General features: G+C 41.5%; 2 protein-coding genes across 12 annotated transcripts in view; one reads left to right on the forward strand and one right to left on the reverse strand.

The window, feature by feature from the left end:
- Positions 1-18176, reverse strand: part of agbl4 (AGBL carboxypeptidase 4) — a 432805-nt gene that overhangs the window by 327658 nt on the left and 86971 nt on the right. The window lies entirely within an intron of this gene.
- The window catches only part of elavl4 (ELAV like neuron-specific RNA binding protein 4), an 80035-nt gene that overhangs the window by 26985 nt on the left and 34874 nt on the right, over positions 1-18176 (forward strand). For all 10 annotated transcript variants that reach the window (XM_042416282.1, XM_042416284.1, XM_042416283.1 and 7 more), the window contains 2 exons: positions 11007-11093; positions 14811-15057. In XM_042416282.1, the coding sequence (XP_042272216.1) occupies positions 11007-11093; positions 14811-15057 (334 nt within the window). The remainder of the gene's footprint in view (positions 1-11006; positions 11094-14810; positions 15058-18176) is intronic.

Genomic DNA, 18176 nt, shown 5'->3' on the forward strand with positions numbered 1-18176 from the left:
TTTGTGTCTGTGACAAGGTTGTTGTCCTCATCAAATACTGAAGGAATCAGGTTCTGTGTTTGTAGTTGCTTTACTTTATATGCCAATACCTTCCCAGCCCTTTCGCCTTTTTTGTAGTATCTTTGACTTGTGCAAAAAAGTGCAAATTCAGTTTTCTTCTTCAATACATTGTTCACATTTAAGTTTATTCAACTTATTCCATATGTTTGGCTTTCTGTTTTCAATATAGTGTTTTTCTATCTTATTAATGATCTAATTTTAACATTCTCTCAGTATCTTTTTTCAATGAGAGCTATGTTGGATAAGGCATCCTCTCAGACAAGCTTTGAACACATCCCATATTATACAATTTTCAAATGAGCCCTCATTGTGAGCCCAAAATTTGTGGATTGCTGACTTAATAAATGTGTATGATTCTTCCTTATTCTTAAGGACTTATTAAAGGATATTGTAATGTTTTTCTTATGTTCCGTGATAAAGCAAGGACTATATCCACAGGTGCAGACAGAACTATATTGCCAATTGTGGCACTCATTATTTGATGTTATTCTTAGTGTTAGCATGGTAGAGGACCTTCAACTTACCCTAGCGCTACCACCAAGTGCACCTCTGTGAGTTATGAGTATCCGCAGATACAAGTATAGATATCTATACAAACCATACTATACAAATTAATCATAATTTGCAGAAACAGAAACATAGCTTTTTCTCTTTTCTTCTCATTTCTAACTAGCTCTTGTAACATTTTTCATGCTGTGAAATAAATTGCTGAAACAACTGGATCGTCCTTTTGACCACGTCAGACCTCTTGTGATAAACTAACAGCTAAAAAATTGCTGTACAGACCACCCAGACTGGTGTTCTGCTGAGATATTCAGAGTAACAAAAACTAAGCTTCCTGTTTTCACTTCCTTTAAGTTGGTCACACGAGCCCAGTATGTTTATTTGCTTGTAGAAAGAGTTTTTAAAATGCCGTATGGCTAATTTTATAGTTTATGATTGTTTCCCTCCACAAAAACATTTTGGCAGATGTGAACTACGCATGTGGTGGGTTTGATTCGCTGTTTGTGGCTTGTTGTGTGTTGTTTCTCAGCCTGTAGTGGACGTCTTATATTGACCTTCATCAAGTACACTTTGTACAGGGACAAGAGGTACTTAACACTTAAGAATTCTTAGGATTTGTGTTAAGAGTGCATACTGTAGTCATGGCTGTGCTGCTGTTAATGCTGTTAGTTCAGTTTTTCACAAGTTGAGGTTACACTGCAGTTCATTACACATACCGTTAGCTACAGAAACCTGAAATGTCAAATGGTCACAGTGTTGGGTGTGTGTTTGTGCTTTTGTATGTAGTTGTGGGTAATAATGCATGTGAGTGCACATACTGTGAATGACTAATGTGTGCGTGTGTGTGCATTTCTGAAGTGTGTATGTCCTCCCTCTGGCTTTAGGCGTTAAAAAGGATTGGGGCTGAGACACAAAGACACTAGTCAGTCAGTCAGTTATGATTACATATTTACTGCTTTAACTTTGAACCCAGACTGTAATGAGGATGTGTGTGTGTGAGTGAGGATGTTAAGAAAGGGCGATAGGTATATGTAAGCCAGAGATGTGCGTCTTAAGACTCATAACAGTATGATACTCAACTTGTTAAGTGAACTGTGAATTACTTTTTTTTTTTTTTTAGTAGAATGGCAGTGGCTCCCCCCACATTACACAGTCATAAGGGAAAGTCTGATCCACAATAATATTTAGATTAGTTTGTCAGTTCATGTGTTATTTGAACAAATGCCTGCAAGTTCATCAGTAAGAAAAAAACTTTAGAGAAAAGAATTGAATTATTCTCATGCAAAATAAGTGTATGATTCAAGATACTGATATGATGCACCCATACATTTTTGTTGAGTGGTGGTTAAAAATAGCTACTATATTACAAAGTAAAATTTTGATTTGACACCACTAAGATACTTGAATAATTGATTTCTTCTCAAATTTCTTTGGCCCATATTCTTGAGATAAGAGGTTTTACCATTACTTTGGTATATTTTGTCTAAGTGCATTATGCAGTCTATCAGTATTTTGGTGGTATAGTGTCAGTATAAATATTGCAAAATATTTTATTGTCTTTAAATGTCTTTTCCACTTTCCTTTAAATAAAAGCTGGATGGAAGCAGTTAATGAGCCAAAAGCCTGTTTGAATAAGAAGCTGCTGTAACAATCTCTGTCCCAATTAGCACGCTTTGGTTTTTAAATATTCCTTTTGTGTGAAGCCTAAACACACATGAAGACTCACAAAACGGTCACGTTGAAAATTTAATAGGCTTCCACAGCGATTTCCTTCATTTATTTAAAATGTTTTTTTTTCCTCTCTTTTTAAAAAGCTAGAAATCTGAGAGGCATGGCAAGGCATTCTGCTGTGAGGGGAGCAGCATTCACAAATACTAGACCTAATTCCTTTGGCAGCAGCTCAAACTGCTACAGACAGACACATAATCAGCTGGGGAGTGTTAGCGCCTCAGCCCACTAGCAAACACAGGACCGAGCCCTTGTTGTGCATCGCTGCTTTTCAGAATAAATATCCCGATGGAAAATACAGTGGGAGGAAAGAGGTATTCATGTGTATATAGCTCTTTGTTCAGTCAAAGATACAGAAGGAGAGAGGAACACTTGCTTTCTTAGCTGCTTTACTGCTCATTCTTTCTCTATCCTCTCTCACCCGTTCTCTCTCTCGCTCCCTTCCTTCTTCCCCCTTTTTCTCTCATCCTCCACTGTACCCCGTGTGTTTTGGTATTCATACAGATGTTTGGATTTGAGTGGCAGTTTCTCTTGAGACTGTGCACAAGCGGCTGACTCGTCTCATCTGCATTTTGCATCCCAGGAAAAAAAAAAGAGAACAGAAAGCAGCGGAAAGTATCAGCAGGCAGACAGGCTGTTTGTATGTGTGTATGTGTGTGTGTGTGAGAGAGAGAGAGAGTGTGTGTGTGTGTGCACATTGCCTGTTGTTTGGCTTTGGCAGCTTAACTGGCCCCAGCGCTGTTGCTGTGTGATGTTTAAAGGACGTTTCAAGGTCATGCTTTCGACAGGCCTCACCGCCTCTGACATATTAAACATTTATATATTTCTGTAGCTGGATGAATTATAGATTGAACATGCAACTGAACATGCTACAAAATGGCACCATTGTGGTTGGTAATAGACACATTAGGGCCTACAAACGCAGCATCCCACACGACATCCTTTAACCTGCCTTATCTCATCAATAGCAACACTAACGCAGGGACAAATAAAAAGGCTGGTCGTACTCGATGCAGTGTACAAAGACAGTAGAAAATCCCACCGCGGCAGGAGAGTGTGTATGGAGGTCCATCTGCAAGTCAGTTGTGGTCAGTGACTCATAAAGATAGGGGCTGCTTTACATAAAGATCATAAATCTGACAGACTTCAATGAAAAGGAAAAGCTATCTCCTCATGAATTATTAGAGGGAATGCAGGCTAGGAGGTAGATAATACACATAGTCGGACTGGCCATCGGGAGCACCGGGAGAAATCCTGATTGGCCAGTCACGCTGTGGGCCGCTTCATTATACAAAAACAAGAGCGAGAGAGATGCGTTGTCGGCCCACTTTGATTATACACCTCCCCCCCATGATGGAGTATCTGCAGTCTGGTTGTGGTGGGCTGGTCTGGGTAGAAAAGTCCAGGGCCATTTTTTAGTCCCAGTCCGCCCCTGATAATACCTGACTATTTCTCTTGTCAGTCAGTGATTTGGTTTGCCTTTTATATGTAGTACAGAACATGTGAAACCAGAGATATCCAACCAGCTATTGGGAGTTATCAGGCCGCAGTTTGACATGGTAAATTCTGACAATGGAGCCGTTGTCCCAGCAGGAATATGGATTGTCACAGTCAATGCATATTCCCTTTCAGTGGACAGGAATACTGCCTTTCTATCAGTATAAACTAGATGGAAATGGAGGAAGGGAAATCAGATGCATACGGAGACTGATAAACGTCAGCGGCAGGCATTAGCAGCACCTGTCAAGTTGATATTATGGGTGTGTGTGTGTATGTGAGAGAGAGAAAAAAGAAAAAAAGAGGGACAGAGAAAATGGAAAAAGTAGAAAGATAGATGTGTGTTATCTCATTGATGTGCAGCTCTCCAGCACATGCTGTCAGACTAAAATGCTGTTGCAGAATTTTGTATGGCAATCAGCCACCGCCTTCTATACATTGCCTTCCTGGCACATGCCACAGTATATGAGCAGAGATAGTCTCCTGTGGGCATTTTCAATTACTCTGCACTGTACAGCAGTAGGGGGGATTAATCTGCTCGTTTGAATGCACGCCACACTTAATGGTTTAGCTGGTGTGCCGCGGGCATCGTCTCTTAGCTGTGCTGGTATACATTTAGGCTTTTTGTGTCTCACACTGTTCCTGCTGCAGTACGACCAATTTCTGATTGCACCACTCTCACATCAAGTTACACTTAGATTAGATTTTCACAGAAGATGGGCTCACTATAAATTCTCTAGTCAAACTCCAAATTGATTGCATAATGACTAGTACTAAGCAACTCTGCAGCATTTGGAAAGTGACTATGTAGCTATAGGAATGAAAACATATTCAAAAAGGGAACATTTCCAAACACAAAGAAATCTGGTTCACACAGATTAATGTAGCTTAATATTTAAATGACAACAGGCTTATAACTATACTAAGGACCAAATAAGATAAATCATTAATTCATAACGTCGTCCAGCACATGAAGGTTGCTAAAAGATTTGCCAGGGGATAGATATAAAGTTTCAGCTTGTCTCTCGACAGTGATGGTTGTAACCTCCTCTACATCTACATGTAGTTTCGAGTTATTCATTGCCTCCATCAAACTGTTTACTCATTAAGACAGATGACGGACGGCTGTCCTTTTCCCTTGCAGCTATTTGATTATATGAGCTCCGGTTCTGAGCTGAATCGATAACCAGTTCAGCTAGGCACACGCGTATAAACACACACATGCGCACACTAACATACACTCAGACACACCCTCACACTGTACCCTGGGCTGTGGAATGAATTCTTGAGTACAGCGGTCGATTGGTGTCTATGTGATTTAGCTCTATGGCTTTACTGCAAGGCAGACGCACGCAAACACACACACATACATACACACAATCACACACAAGCAGGCAGTGTCTGAGATGCAACTGATGGGGGGGGAAACAGTGATTAGATTAGGAAGAGCTCTGCTTAGCAGCCGGGCCAGTGCTCCACTCTCTCCCTTGTACTCTGTGTAAGTGCTGTGCTGTAGGTTTTGTTCTTATCGTATACCTTCAGGCTGTTTATAACTTTTTAAATACCTGTTCAACAAAGCCAATATTACCACTTCCAGCCTCAAACCAGTTTTAATTAGAACACCTACTGTGAATTATACTGAAAATTGAGTTCAGTCTGAGGAGTTTATAAGTTTCTTATTCTGCTGTTCAGGAGTCGCCTTTTGGGAAGGTTGCTTTAGCCAGTTATCTTGTTCTTCAAGGCCCTTTTTTATACATAGAAGAAGCATGACTAGAGGCCTGAGTAAGCTAGGAATCTACAGTAGTTTATAGTTGCTACGTTGCGGTGACATGATGCTGCTTATCCCTGACCTGACACATGCAGGTGGACACAGTAACAGTGTGTAGTTGGATAGTTCAGTTGGGTGAATCTGAGTGCATTTGTGCATGTTTGCATATGTTTTTTTATGTACATGCTAGCATATTTTAGTGTAGTTTGCTAAAAATAGGAAACAGCTTCTCTAAAATGACTGGTTGCCTGCACAGGTGCATGGCCGCATTCACCTGCCAGCTACTTGTGGAGGTGGTGTCCTCGCTCATGACACATGGTGCTGACTCAGATGGATCAGCCTTGCCTGTTCTCCCTACCTCACTGTCTACTTCTGCGTCCTATGTTCTGTGTCCTCTGTCCCAGCCCAGCTAAAAGTAAGTTCAGCTCAAGACATAAATGAGCAACCACTTTAAGTAAAAGTAGCCAGGTTAGATCATAGTCACAGCAACATGATTTTTTGTGTTGTGAAAAATGAAGACAGAGAGAGAGAGAAAAAAAAAGTAAGGCCCTTTTGGGAAGGATCAACCTTTTATGTCATGTTAAATGACAAGCGTGATATAGGCCTACTGTAGCCTGACAGTGCTCCTCCTGTCTCTGCTGCTTTGCCTTTACCCCTTTCTCTTATTCTCAATCTGTCTTTTGTACTTACCGTCCACATAAACATGGTTAATACTTACTGAATAGGCCCTACATGTTAGATAAGTATCAGCTCCACTAAAACCTTTAAACACATTAATGACATTTAATTAAAGATGGAATCCCATGTAGGGGATGAGATGATGATTTAGCCTCTTTAATCCACCAAAATGTCCTAGCTAAGGGCCTCGACAGTGATCACTCCCATCCGTCACACCCAGGGATTACAGCAGGACAGACAGCGATGCACAGCAGAGACATCTTGCTGATTTGACTGAGCTGGGAGCCGTGGTGCTGGCTGCAGAGGCTAGAACTGGAACAAAGGCTGGCAAGCTGTTGATGGGGATTTGATGCTGTTCAATGGAAGACTGCTGTTGGGATGATGGTGCTGCGTTGACTTGCAGCTGAGGATTGGATAGAGAAATAGGGGTCAGGGGCATGAAGCGAGGGACTGTTCCTGGCACATTAGAGAAACTAGGAGAACTGTGATGAAGACCTGAGAGGCCAGGCCAGGGCTGGGGCTGAGGGACAGGGACTTGGGCTGACAGGCAAGGCCAGGCCTTCAATTCCAAGGCCCAGTCCCCATGCCTTAGGCTTCAGCCAAAGAGCGAGGCAGGTGTCCAGCTGATCTCACACCCCCACAAGGGAGGAACTGCAGAGCACCAGTCACTGGAGCTGCACAAATTGAAGTGTCATCTCCAGAGTCAAGATGCTCACCAATTTTCTGCATGCGTTGGTGCAGAGTTGGGATTCAGCCAGTGGACAAATGGCTCCAGTTCCGCCTACAGTTTGGCTGAGCAAAGGAGACTGTGGTATCTCTGTGTGTGTATTTTGTCTGTGTGTGTGAGAGAGACTGAGAATGTGACTATGTACAGTATGTATGGAGCACTGCAGGTTGTCAGCGTCATCGTCCTTTTTTTTTTTTTTTGTCTTTTTACTACCTATAATGCAGCGTGAAATAGTGTTTGAGAAAAGTTTTTAGATAAAAAATTAAGTCAAGTAAATCTTAATAGATTAAATCAAGTTACGTCACTTTAGAAACAAGAGAAACTGAACAATACATCAAATATTTACAATTTGAAAATATTTGCCAATAGACTCATCCTATGATTGTGAAACATAAATCTTGAGAAAGCTAAACGAGATATAGATCCCGTCTGACATATCCCTCGGGCAATTGACGGTATCCTGTCATCTCCTGACCTCTGACCTTACGCAAGTATGTGCCGATTACCCAAGAGCTGTGAGGGGGTGTGTGGGAAAGCTTCATCGATCTCACTGAAAGACTGAAACATCACAAAAGAGAAAAATGAGAGGAGGGGGTGGGCGGGGGGAGAGTCAAGCCAAAGTTAAATGAAAAATTGCTTACGTACACGTCTCGCGCGGTCTGGAACATTTATTATTCCGAGTCACACAGAGAGAAAAGAGGTGGAGGAGGATAGAAGAAGAGAAGAATCCATTTGGTAAAGTAGATGCAGATCGATGAGACTGGAGGCAGGCAGGCCAGAGTGCAACAGAGGAAGGGTGTGTGTGTGCGTTGGTGAGAGTCTGTGATGTGTCTGTGTGTGTGCTTGCGTGCATGAGGTGTCCCAGATTATTTTCCCTGATTGATCCGGCCCAGCATCCGTCTGACCTGCAGGACATTTCAGAGCTCGTAAGATGCTGGTGGAGGTGGAGAGATGGTGAGGGAGAGACGGCCAGGAAGAAAGGGAGAAGAGAGAGAAAAATAAAAATCAATAGCACGGAGAAAGAGCATTACAGGGAACTTGACTGGCCGAGAAGCTGAGATAGTAAAGTCGTATTAATCTCTTTGTGTCTCAGTCAGTTTGATAGGAACTCCAATTCAGTATCACTAACTCCTATGTAGTATCACTTTGGGGGAATAAGAGGGAGTAGTATCAGGTTTAGCTGCTGTGTGGGTGCAATAAGGGTACATATAACACAAATTATCATTTTTTATATATATATTTCATATATGAGTCATGTAGTATTGGCATCTGACAAAAAATGACTGTAGAATTAGGTGATGTTTTCTGTCTGATGTTTTCTCTTCTGTCATTTTCACATTTGTAAAAATAAGACGCATAAGGCATAAGGAAATCACAAATAAAGTCTGAGGCAAGATGGTGAGGCAAAGTCTAACAAGTCAGATGGTTGCTTGCTGGCTCCATTTTGTAGCTGCCAGGCAGTGTGTCTATCAGCGGAGAGATCCTGCAGCATACTGTCTATTCTGCAGTCTCTACAGCCTCCATCTATCCTGGCCAAGTGAGGGTAAATTGATTGTCTAAGCTCTGTAAGAGAAGGGGGAGGGAAACCTGCACTAGGCCAGTCATATGAAGTAGTGGTTTATGGTGTAAAAGTAGCAGAGGAGTGATGAAGGTGAAAAAGGACAGAAAAGCGAGACAGAAAGTCCTTGGTCATTTAAATTTTAGCTGGTACCATATGTTACATAGGGCTGTGGAGAAGGAAAGACTGTCACAATCTTCTTGCATAATATGGAAGAAAACCTTGTAAAATGGATTAATACTCAGTAAAAAAGAAAGATATGTTTGTCCCTGTGGCATTTTCAACTGTTAGAGGAAAACAAATGTATACTCCCCTTCCTTGCTGTAGGCGGATAAGGCTTGTCCTATTTGACTGCAGTACCCAGACACCACTGGCCGGGAGCCCAAGGAGACAGGAAGCACTTTTGTGGCATCAAATATTAATGGCGTTATAGAGTGTATTGATTATATAATAAGTTTTCCCAGCATCTGAGCACCGACTGAAATGTATTCCCTGAATAATTGAAAATGTATCCATGAGCGGTTTTTCATCTCAATGGTTGGTGAATGTAATTGCATTGCACCCTTATTCCAGTGTTATTTGAGATTTTATCAGAAGATGCACATGTGTGTTCATGTGATAAATGCAAGGACAGCGAGAATATGAAGAAAGATGAAACTCTTTGTGTGTGTGTGTGTGTGTGTGTGTGTGTGTGAGTGTGTGTGAGTGTGTGTGGTATGCCTGAGACTGTTTTATCGAATGGTTGAGCATTGAATATTGAGCACTGAGTAGTGTTTCGAAAATGGGACACAGGGACTCAAACGCACTTGTAAGAAATGTAATATTCCTTTTGACAACATTATGCTCCCTTGCACTATACATTAGTTGTTGAAATGGAAACTCATATACATCTGCTTGCTGCTTCTTACATTTTTATCACCACATTTGTACATGCTACGATAATACTGCACTGTCTGCTTGCTGCGGCACACCATTCCCTTACGCACTGACCATAGTGTGTAAAATGACGGCTTTGCAGAATGGGTGAAAAATGCTTTTGATGTTTCACCTCTGCCTAACGTTTCCTTTTTTCAGGGTAGCTTTTCAACTTTACTTTTAATGGATTGTACAAGTCATTTTAACATGCAGGCTATACAGTATGCTGTCCTCAACCCTCTGGATGAGATGAATGTTGTTGTATGAGGTGGCTTCAAATTGTTACGAGCGTGGGCACCTTAGCCCTGGGGTGTAGCTATCCCTGGCACTACCCACACTTGGCTCTTTCAAAATGGTTATAAATATGCCTCCCTGGCTTTGGCACACCTCAATGAGGTTGACCTAACACTGCTAACTGCTTTTAAAATTGAAATTTAAACAAAATCCTAATGCTTCTCACTAATTTCGCAGATTTACCCAGTAGAAAATGTTTTTATATTTTACACAACCATTTAGATCTGTCTGTTTTATACCAATAGTTACCCTTTGGTCTTCTCCAGACTAAGACAAAGATGGCTCAGCTTGATATTTATCTATGATCATCTCAAAAATATCTCAATATTCACTTTTAGCTGTCAGTAAAGTAGACACAATATTCCGTGTCCTCTTTTCTACCCTGACCTCTTTGCCCCTGTGTATCTTCTTTTTCCCTTTCAAGCTGACAGTTCACTCTCATTTAGACCTCCATTATGCATTCTCGCCTAAGTTTACAAGACACATTGACAACAGAACATGTACAGACTCTCTCTCTCCTCCCCCACCTCTGTCTCTCTCTTTCTTTGAAGTATTGGAAGTGTCTTCCCCATTACTCAGCCCTTGCCTTTTCTTCCTCCTCCCATCTGATCCCTCACTCCCTCTCTTCATCTCTCTGAAGGAGTAAATGAAGGCAGAGGTCATCCCTCCTCTCTTCCTCCTCTCTTGCTAAATTGGCTGCTCGTAGCATCCATAGATAGCTGCAGGCATTTAAGCCCCCTGCTCTGGAGAGCTAGTGAACAGACTTCCTGCTCATTTGTGGCATTTCTGTCTCTTCAACCACAGGCTTGTTTATCCACAGATAGCAAGAGGGAAACCCTCATTATAAACTCTGCCAAGGTCATTGCAGTCACCACACCAATCTGCTGGCTTCAACACACATATGCAGTTTTATTCTACCGCTATGAAGGTTTACTCAAATGATTAAAACAGACTGAAACAAATCTTTACCCCCATTTCTATCTAAGCCATTTCACTTTCAGCTTGAAGAACTATTCCAACAATTTGAGTCAAACAGTTTGACAATGACAAACCAGTCATACCAACCAAAAACAAAAATCCTGAGCCACCTGTCTTTGTTTTAGTGTGACCGGTGGAATGACCGCAAAGGTGTAACTGTATATTTCTAGTGAGCTGCCATTTTTTCCCCCCAATACCCCCCACTCCCCAAATCCCACTACAACCCTAACTTTGCAAAGTGAGTGTATAATGTTGACGGTGGGCTATGCGTCCCTCCCTCCCTGTGCTCCGCTCCATAGGGGTCGACAGAGACACAGTGGCGTCAGGCAGAGCTCCCACAGCTCCAGGGCTGGGCAGAGAAGGGATTGCTGACACAGCCAAAGATGGTAAGGAGACTACTGCTGCCAAATGGATGGCCCAGCCATTTTACACACCCATGAAGTAATATGATCTGATATTGCACTGTGTTTACATAAATACACACTGGTGGTGATGCTGCTGACTGAGAAAGTTGGAACTGGAGCAGAGATTGATGGATGGGGCAACAGACAGAGAGCAGGAGGGAGGACTGGGGTTGCGAGGGTAGAGGAAATTGTGTATAGACGAGTGAAAAGCAATATTCAGCTGCTGACGCATTCGTTCAATGTATATTTTTAAAGAGAAGGCAATACATGGTGTCAGACTGCATGTCTCTGTCCAGTGTTTTCTCCGTTTATATGTTGTTGTTTTTAGCATTTAAAATACATCCGTTACAAATCAATTGTGCTGTTTAGCCTTCATTAATACAGTCAGCAGGATATGCATTGAGTTCTGTCCACAGCACTAGGCTCCACAGTGGGAGAGCAGGGACAGCCAGAGTGTTCACAACCAACATGAAGTGGACTGCTGAGCAGCACAAATGCTGGTGGGCAGGGACAAGGAGAGGAATATAATTGGCCACTGGGACTCGGCAGGTCCCTGTTAATTAGAGGCGGCCATTTTGGTGTAAAAACTCCTCAGAAAACGTCCCATGGAGTTGAAAGTCTCTCTGACAGAATGGAGCCCAGCAGGGAATGTAAACAGATTTAATAAGGCCCTCTCCAATCAACTCTGTTATGGCTAGATACTATTCTCTCCTCTCACTCTCTCGCTCTCTCTCTCTCTCCCTCTTTGCCTCTGTCTTTCTCAGTCTGTCTCTGTATCTCTGTTGTGGTAGAGTGGTGAGTGAGTAGGGAAGGATACTGTCAAAAGAACAATTTGCATGCAGCTCTCATCTTGAGAGCTTTTAGACATCTCACGGTCTGTTTGTTTTCTGCTGTGAGCTTGGGCCATTGTTCTGTCTCTGTATTTGTGTGTGTATGTGTGTGTGTGTGCGCGTGTGTGTGTGTTCTTCCACTCACTGCAGATGCCACAGAGTGTGAATGTGGCGAACTGTGTGCATACATGCGTGCATGTATGTGTGTAAAATGAGAAGATGGAAGCAGATGCAGCTCTGACATTTTGTTGGTGCTGAACCTAAACACATAGATTGACAAAAAGAAGTCAGAAGAAATACAGTACAGCCTTATTTTTAAAAGTCTTCCTAAAACCAGGGACAAGATGGATGCTTGAACTTATGTAAACCCCAGTTTGGTATCCCATGATATTGTTGGTATTGTTATTTAGAGACAGTTTTATGTGTACTAATAAAAACGACAAGCTTTCCTTCCTGTTCTCCTCATTAAAAATTAATTCTTTAATCTTTGCTAACTGTTTTGAACACACTTACATTTATTTACCAATTCAGTAACGTAAGTCTTCTCTAAACAATCTCACATTTATGTATACTTTATAGCAAATTGTGCTGTATCTCACTGATATTATGTGGATATCAGTAGTCTTCAACAGAAAATAAGCCACAAGTACTTACTATTCTGAAAAAAATATTATATTAACATTATTATTGTTTATATATTGGTAGTGGTTGTGTGGTAACTAAAGAGTTATTTGTTTGCCTGCTGTTTCAGTTATCATCATCACTGCTCACCACTACACATAGACAGATAAAAGTAAAGTGATTAAAGCCAAGAAGTATACTCACTGTAAACTATTTCGGGACAAACTGTGAAATTTTTAAAATCTGCTTTGAGCTATATTATTAGAACACAGGTCCAGTCTTTTGATAATCCAGAAATAGAGTGAAATACGACTTGTGTGCTGCTTCTCCTCGCTGAAACCAGCTCTGCTTCCAAGTGCAGGCTGTCTGTGTGTACTTTAGAATAGTTAAAAATAGACCGAGAGCTGAATGGCTGAACAGGGGAAAGGGAGAGATCTGAGTGATGACTTTAAAAATTTGATTGAATCAGATTAAAGAATATTTGCATCTTAATTTGGGTTTCAGCATGTGTGGTCATTACAATTCTTGTGCAGAAACATGATGGAATTTTATGCTCAAATGGCAACGGACATACACAGGTGTTTTTCTTCCTGGGACTAGCCGTAGTGTACTATAGGCACATTACACATACACATGATACAGGGACCACAGGATCTCAAAATTGGTGCAAGGGAATACTGTAGGACATTTAAAAGATAAACTTAATAAATAAACTGTTTATTATATTAGCTACTGTTTGAATGTTGTGCTCACAGGTTACAGTCTACTAGTTTGGTCAAGCATGAGACAAGATAGAATGAGGCTCTTTATACCTTTGTTACAGTGTGTCCATCTTCCTTTTTCTGTTTTATCTTCCCCTCCCATTTAGTGATTGGATGTAGTTGTGTCTACGCCTTCCTTTGTTGAAATACTGACAACCCCTTACACACAGTCACACACTCACACATACATGCGACAAATCCATTAATTTGATCAAACAAATGTTTTTTATGCAAATGTTTGAATAATTTCACTTCACACATTGCTTTTGTTGGAGAATAATGTTCGCTCAGAATAAGCATTCATATTAAATATGTGTCAGAGTGCTCTGGCAGAAAAGCAAAGTGCAACCTAGCTTCCTCCTCCTCCTCCGACTTCTGACTCTCACTCCCTCTCACCTTTTTTCCTTTTTTTTTTTTGCTGTTTTCTCACACTTACACCAAGCTCACAGCTCCTCTTTGAACACTTTGATCCTGAGATGCTCTTCGAAACCAGATATGACAAATCTAAACTTCTCTCTGTCACAGCAGCAGCATCAGCAATCAAATACGGTAACTTAGCTGAAGGGCCGCTCCTGTTGCTGCCCCCTCCCAAAATCCCCAGCAGCTATTAGAGAACTATTCACAGAGGCCTCTTATTGTCTTCATGAATATTTAGCTGTTTATCCTTTCTGTGTCTAGTGTTTGTTGTACTTTTCAGTGTTTAGAGTTGTGGAATGTAGTGTGTATAACGTGCTCAGTACATGTTTACTTTCTAATTCCGTATTAGGGCTAAGCATTGTTTCAGCTTCAATGTTAATGGATGATTTTTGACAGACATCATTGATGTGACATTGTGATGTGAGAGGCAATTTGTTTTTTCGCCAATTGAACGCTGTCATGCCAAAAGACCACTTGTCAGCAATTGGGCATGATTTATGAGCATTTGCTCTTCCTAAATTCAGAAAAATCATAAAATTTTGAATTACCTCAAAAATAAAGATACTTTGTAAATCACTTTGTTATCCCATACAATATATTGTCATATTACCCAATCCTACCATGTAATAATGCATTCCGTAATCCTATTCTAAACACTGTGAAAGTTCATTGTTCTAAAGGAGATGGTAATATTTGATTCTACATCTTTAACATTTCAATCCCAGTCATCTAGAATGACAGGAATTCATTTTATGCAATTTCAACGCAATGGTATACACTAAGTACAAAGCTTGTTGAAAACCATTCAAATGTGGTTTTGCAATATCTGGCTTTTAAAAGCTATTTTCATCCAAACTCTTGATCTGACTTAATACAACAAAAGTCATGCTTCTTAGGAAATTATTTTTGAAAATAACCACTCTAACAGAGTTTTGTATACCTTTCAGGATATTCAGTGCTTCAAATTGCTTAAATACCGTACAAGCCTTTGCTAATGAATACTATCTCCTCCCTTCTTCTTCTCCTCTTTTTTCCCTCCCTCATTCCTTCTCCTCTTTGCTGTGCTCCAGATCATCAGTAACATGGAGGCTCCAGTGACAAATGGCCCCAGTGGAGGAGGCAACACAGCCAACGGGCCTACCACCAACAGCCGCGGCTGCCCCTCGCCCATGCAGACTGGCCCGACAAATGACGACAGCAAGACCAACCTCATTGTTAACTACCTGCCCCAGAACATGACTCAGGAGGAGTTCCGCAGCCTGTTTGGTAGCATCGGGGAGATTGAGTCCTGCAAACTGGTTCGCGACAAGATCACAGGTACAGAATGGAGACATTTAATGTTGCTGTTTGTGTTTCTCAAAATATTAACTTTTCATGAGCTGAAGGAAAACATGAAAATCCCCAAAAGTGAAATCACAAGGCTGTCAACGATAATATGATACAATCACAAGTAGAAGTAGGGAGAAAACATGATATACTGTTGTATAATTAGTTATCATTTGCTGGTCCCCAAAGACAATGTAAGTTTTTCTAGACCTCCTCCAAAAGGAAAAGGGAAAAGGCAAACACATAAAGTGAGATACTATACTGAGCTCCCCTTGAGATAGAAGGGATTTAGATGCTCTCTGTTCTGACAGTTTTAACTGGTCTGATACTGGGAGTTGAAGACTGCACTTCTGATTCACTGCAGCATCCTGCTTTTGAAGTATAATACTCAATCCACTACCGTACACAGTTGTAGATTCTCCACAAACCACATGCCGTATTTTCATATCGTGTTTTTGTTCACCTGTCACAATATTTCTTGCATATTTCTCTTCATAGTCAAATAACAGTAAGAAGGTAATAATAAACTTGTTAAGACAGATATTACGGAGCAGACAGCTGATGTGACTGCTGTTCACACACTGCTAAAAGATCAAAGGTAGGTGTAGATATGACAGTGTGGCCGTACGCTGTGTGTCAAGTGTAGACACACATGTAGATAAAACACACGAAAGAGGAATAAAGAATTAAATAGGACACAAATAGTTCATGAATAGTTTGAACACTATTTGGAATCGTTCCGAACCATTCAAGAGAAACCAAAGCATGTGTTGTCTTCTACAAGGAGAAATCCATCTCTGCCCTCCATGAGTGTTCAAGCGCTGTGACTGAGCAATGCAGCAAAGTACCACATGTTCTCCAGAGGTGTTTAAATTAAGCAGCACTTCGCGGTGCTAATCATGGCTGTAATCTGGGCGTAGTGGCTGTGTGGGTGGCCATACAGCAGATGGATCGGGGGGTGGGGGGGCTCTGTGATAATGCTCCATAATGGCTTTCATTTTAGATCCTACTTACTGACACTCTTCTCCTGATAATCTCATTAAAGAGGACCAGGCAGGCAGTCGAGATCACCAAGCTTGGATAGCAGGCAGGCAAGTAAGCCGTAAACACGGGGAGTAAATACGCACATACATGGACACATACGTGAGCATAACCACGGAATTAGATTTCCTTTTATAGATCAAGTATTACCAAAAGGCCAATAGTGATGACAATATTGACTGTAAACCTGTGATGGCCACTAGTGCAGCCATTCCTGCCTCCTTTTGTACTCTCGTTCTTTGAGGCATGTTTTTGCAACTCTGTGATTCCTCTTTAGGACCATCTTCCTCTTCCTCTGTAATGGGCCACAAAATGGAGCCTGAGAGTCAGATACACCAAGATAATGGAGGATGGTGTGTTACAAAAATAACACTGGGATACCACATGCTATCATCATCACCATGTTCTCTCTCCACCCGTTTTTCCCCTTAAGTGTGATTTGCCAAGCAGCAGTAAGGAACCAAGCTAACAGCAGATATTTGGAGAGTTTAAAAATGAACAGAATTGCTGTAAACCTGCTCGAGTCCTAAATGGAGGAATGCGAGAGAGGTAGAAATCTTCGCTCACTTCTAAACAATTTAGGGTACTTCTCTGCTCCGCACTACAAGTCTCTCTGATGACTTAGCATCAACGCAAAAAGTTATAAATAAATCCTGCCCTCCCTCCATCTCCCCCTGTGGTGTATGCCTGTTTTGCTCTCCCATGGGTGCAATTTCCTTGTGCAAACTTTTAGGCTAACAAAGCACAGATCCCCTCTTCCAGCAGGGAATGCCAAGAGGCTTCATACTCTCTAACAGCCATCCAAATCATTAACAGACTAAGCCAGGTTTGCAGGAGGGAGGGGTAAAGAGAGGGATGGTGGGAAGAGTAAAGAGAAGCCTTTTTTTAGGCAGATACATACACCTGTACTCTTCCTCATCTGTAAATATCTGCACATGGATATGAGAAGGATAAACATTTTTGTCAAGATTTCTGAGTAAGTCAAAGATTGCGGGAGGAAAGGGTATTTTTTACAATGTGGAAATTCTAATAAGAAACTTGAAAATATGTCGGGAGGATAGATTGAGTGTTCTGTAGCTACATATTACTCATCTTGATGTGAATAGTAAGTCTGCGCTGCCTTCACATTTTATTATGCAGTGTGAAGAGCATGAGGAGTATATAACAAAGTTTAAGAAGTTTAAATAAATTCACTGACTGGACTTTTTAAAGAAATGTACTTAGATAATAGTTTCAATTTTTTATGATTACAAGATTGAAGTAATCCTCCAATGGATTTCCTTACTCATGTAGTCTTGGTGTACATACCACCAAAAGAGTTGTTACATTTTTTGTTTTATAGTACTTTTGTACCAGCTTTTTCGTTTCAAATGAAAAACCTGAGTGCAGTATTAGCAAGTCTTCATCATTTGTTTGCTTGTATCTCCTGATATGTTTCCCATCAGTACCATCTTGATTAACCTGTGAGTGTTTGCTGACAAGGTGTGAGCACATGAGCCTCTCAGAGGTAGGAGAGACAGACAGGTCCTCAGTGTCCTCTCAGCTTCCTGTGGACTTGCTCCTGTCAGCTCCAATGACACCAGTGTGGCGTGATGCTCGGGCGGGTGCGGGCAGGCGTAGACACTCCAGCTCCGTCTGTCACCCTGGCTGACTTCAGCTGGTAGAAAGCCACCTCTGGGTGTCTTTCTTGCTCCCCACATGCCTGCCTGCCTACCTTCCTGCCTGCCTGCCTACCTACCTTCCTGCCTGCCTGCACAACTACCTCTGCCTGGTGTTCTCATAACACGCCAGGGACATGCAGGTTAATCTTTTATTTAAGGCTACCTTACACGCACCTAGCTGCAGCCCACACACACTTGCACATAAGCCCCAGGCCTTCACTTGTGAATTTCCTTTCTGCCTCTGCTCTTAAAGCAAAGATATCTTAAACGTGTCATTGTTTAAAGTAAGTGTGTATACTGTAGTAGCTTTTACAGTTGTCCTCTTGCATTCCAGGAAGAGTGAACGCTACAGTACTGTACATATACAAATGCTTTCATCAAGGGCATGATGGCTTTGACACACTGTGC

The sequence above is a fragment of the Thunnus maccoyii genome, chromosome 7, assembly GCF_910596095.1.
Source record: "Thunnus maccoyii chromosome 7, fThuMac1.1, whole genome shotgun sequence".
NCBI lineage: Eukaryota > Metazoa > Chordata > Actinopteri > Scombriformes > Scombridae > Thunnus > Thunnus maccoyii.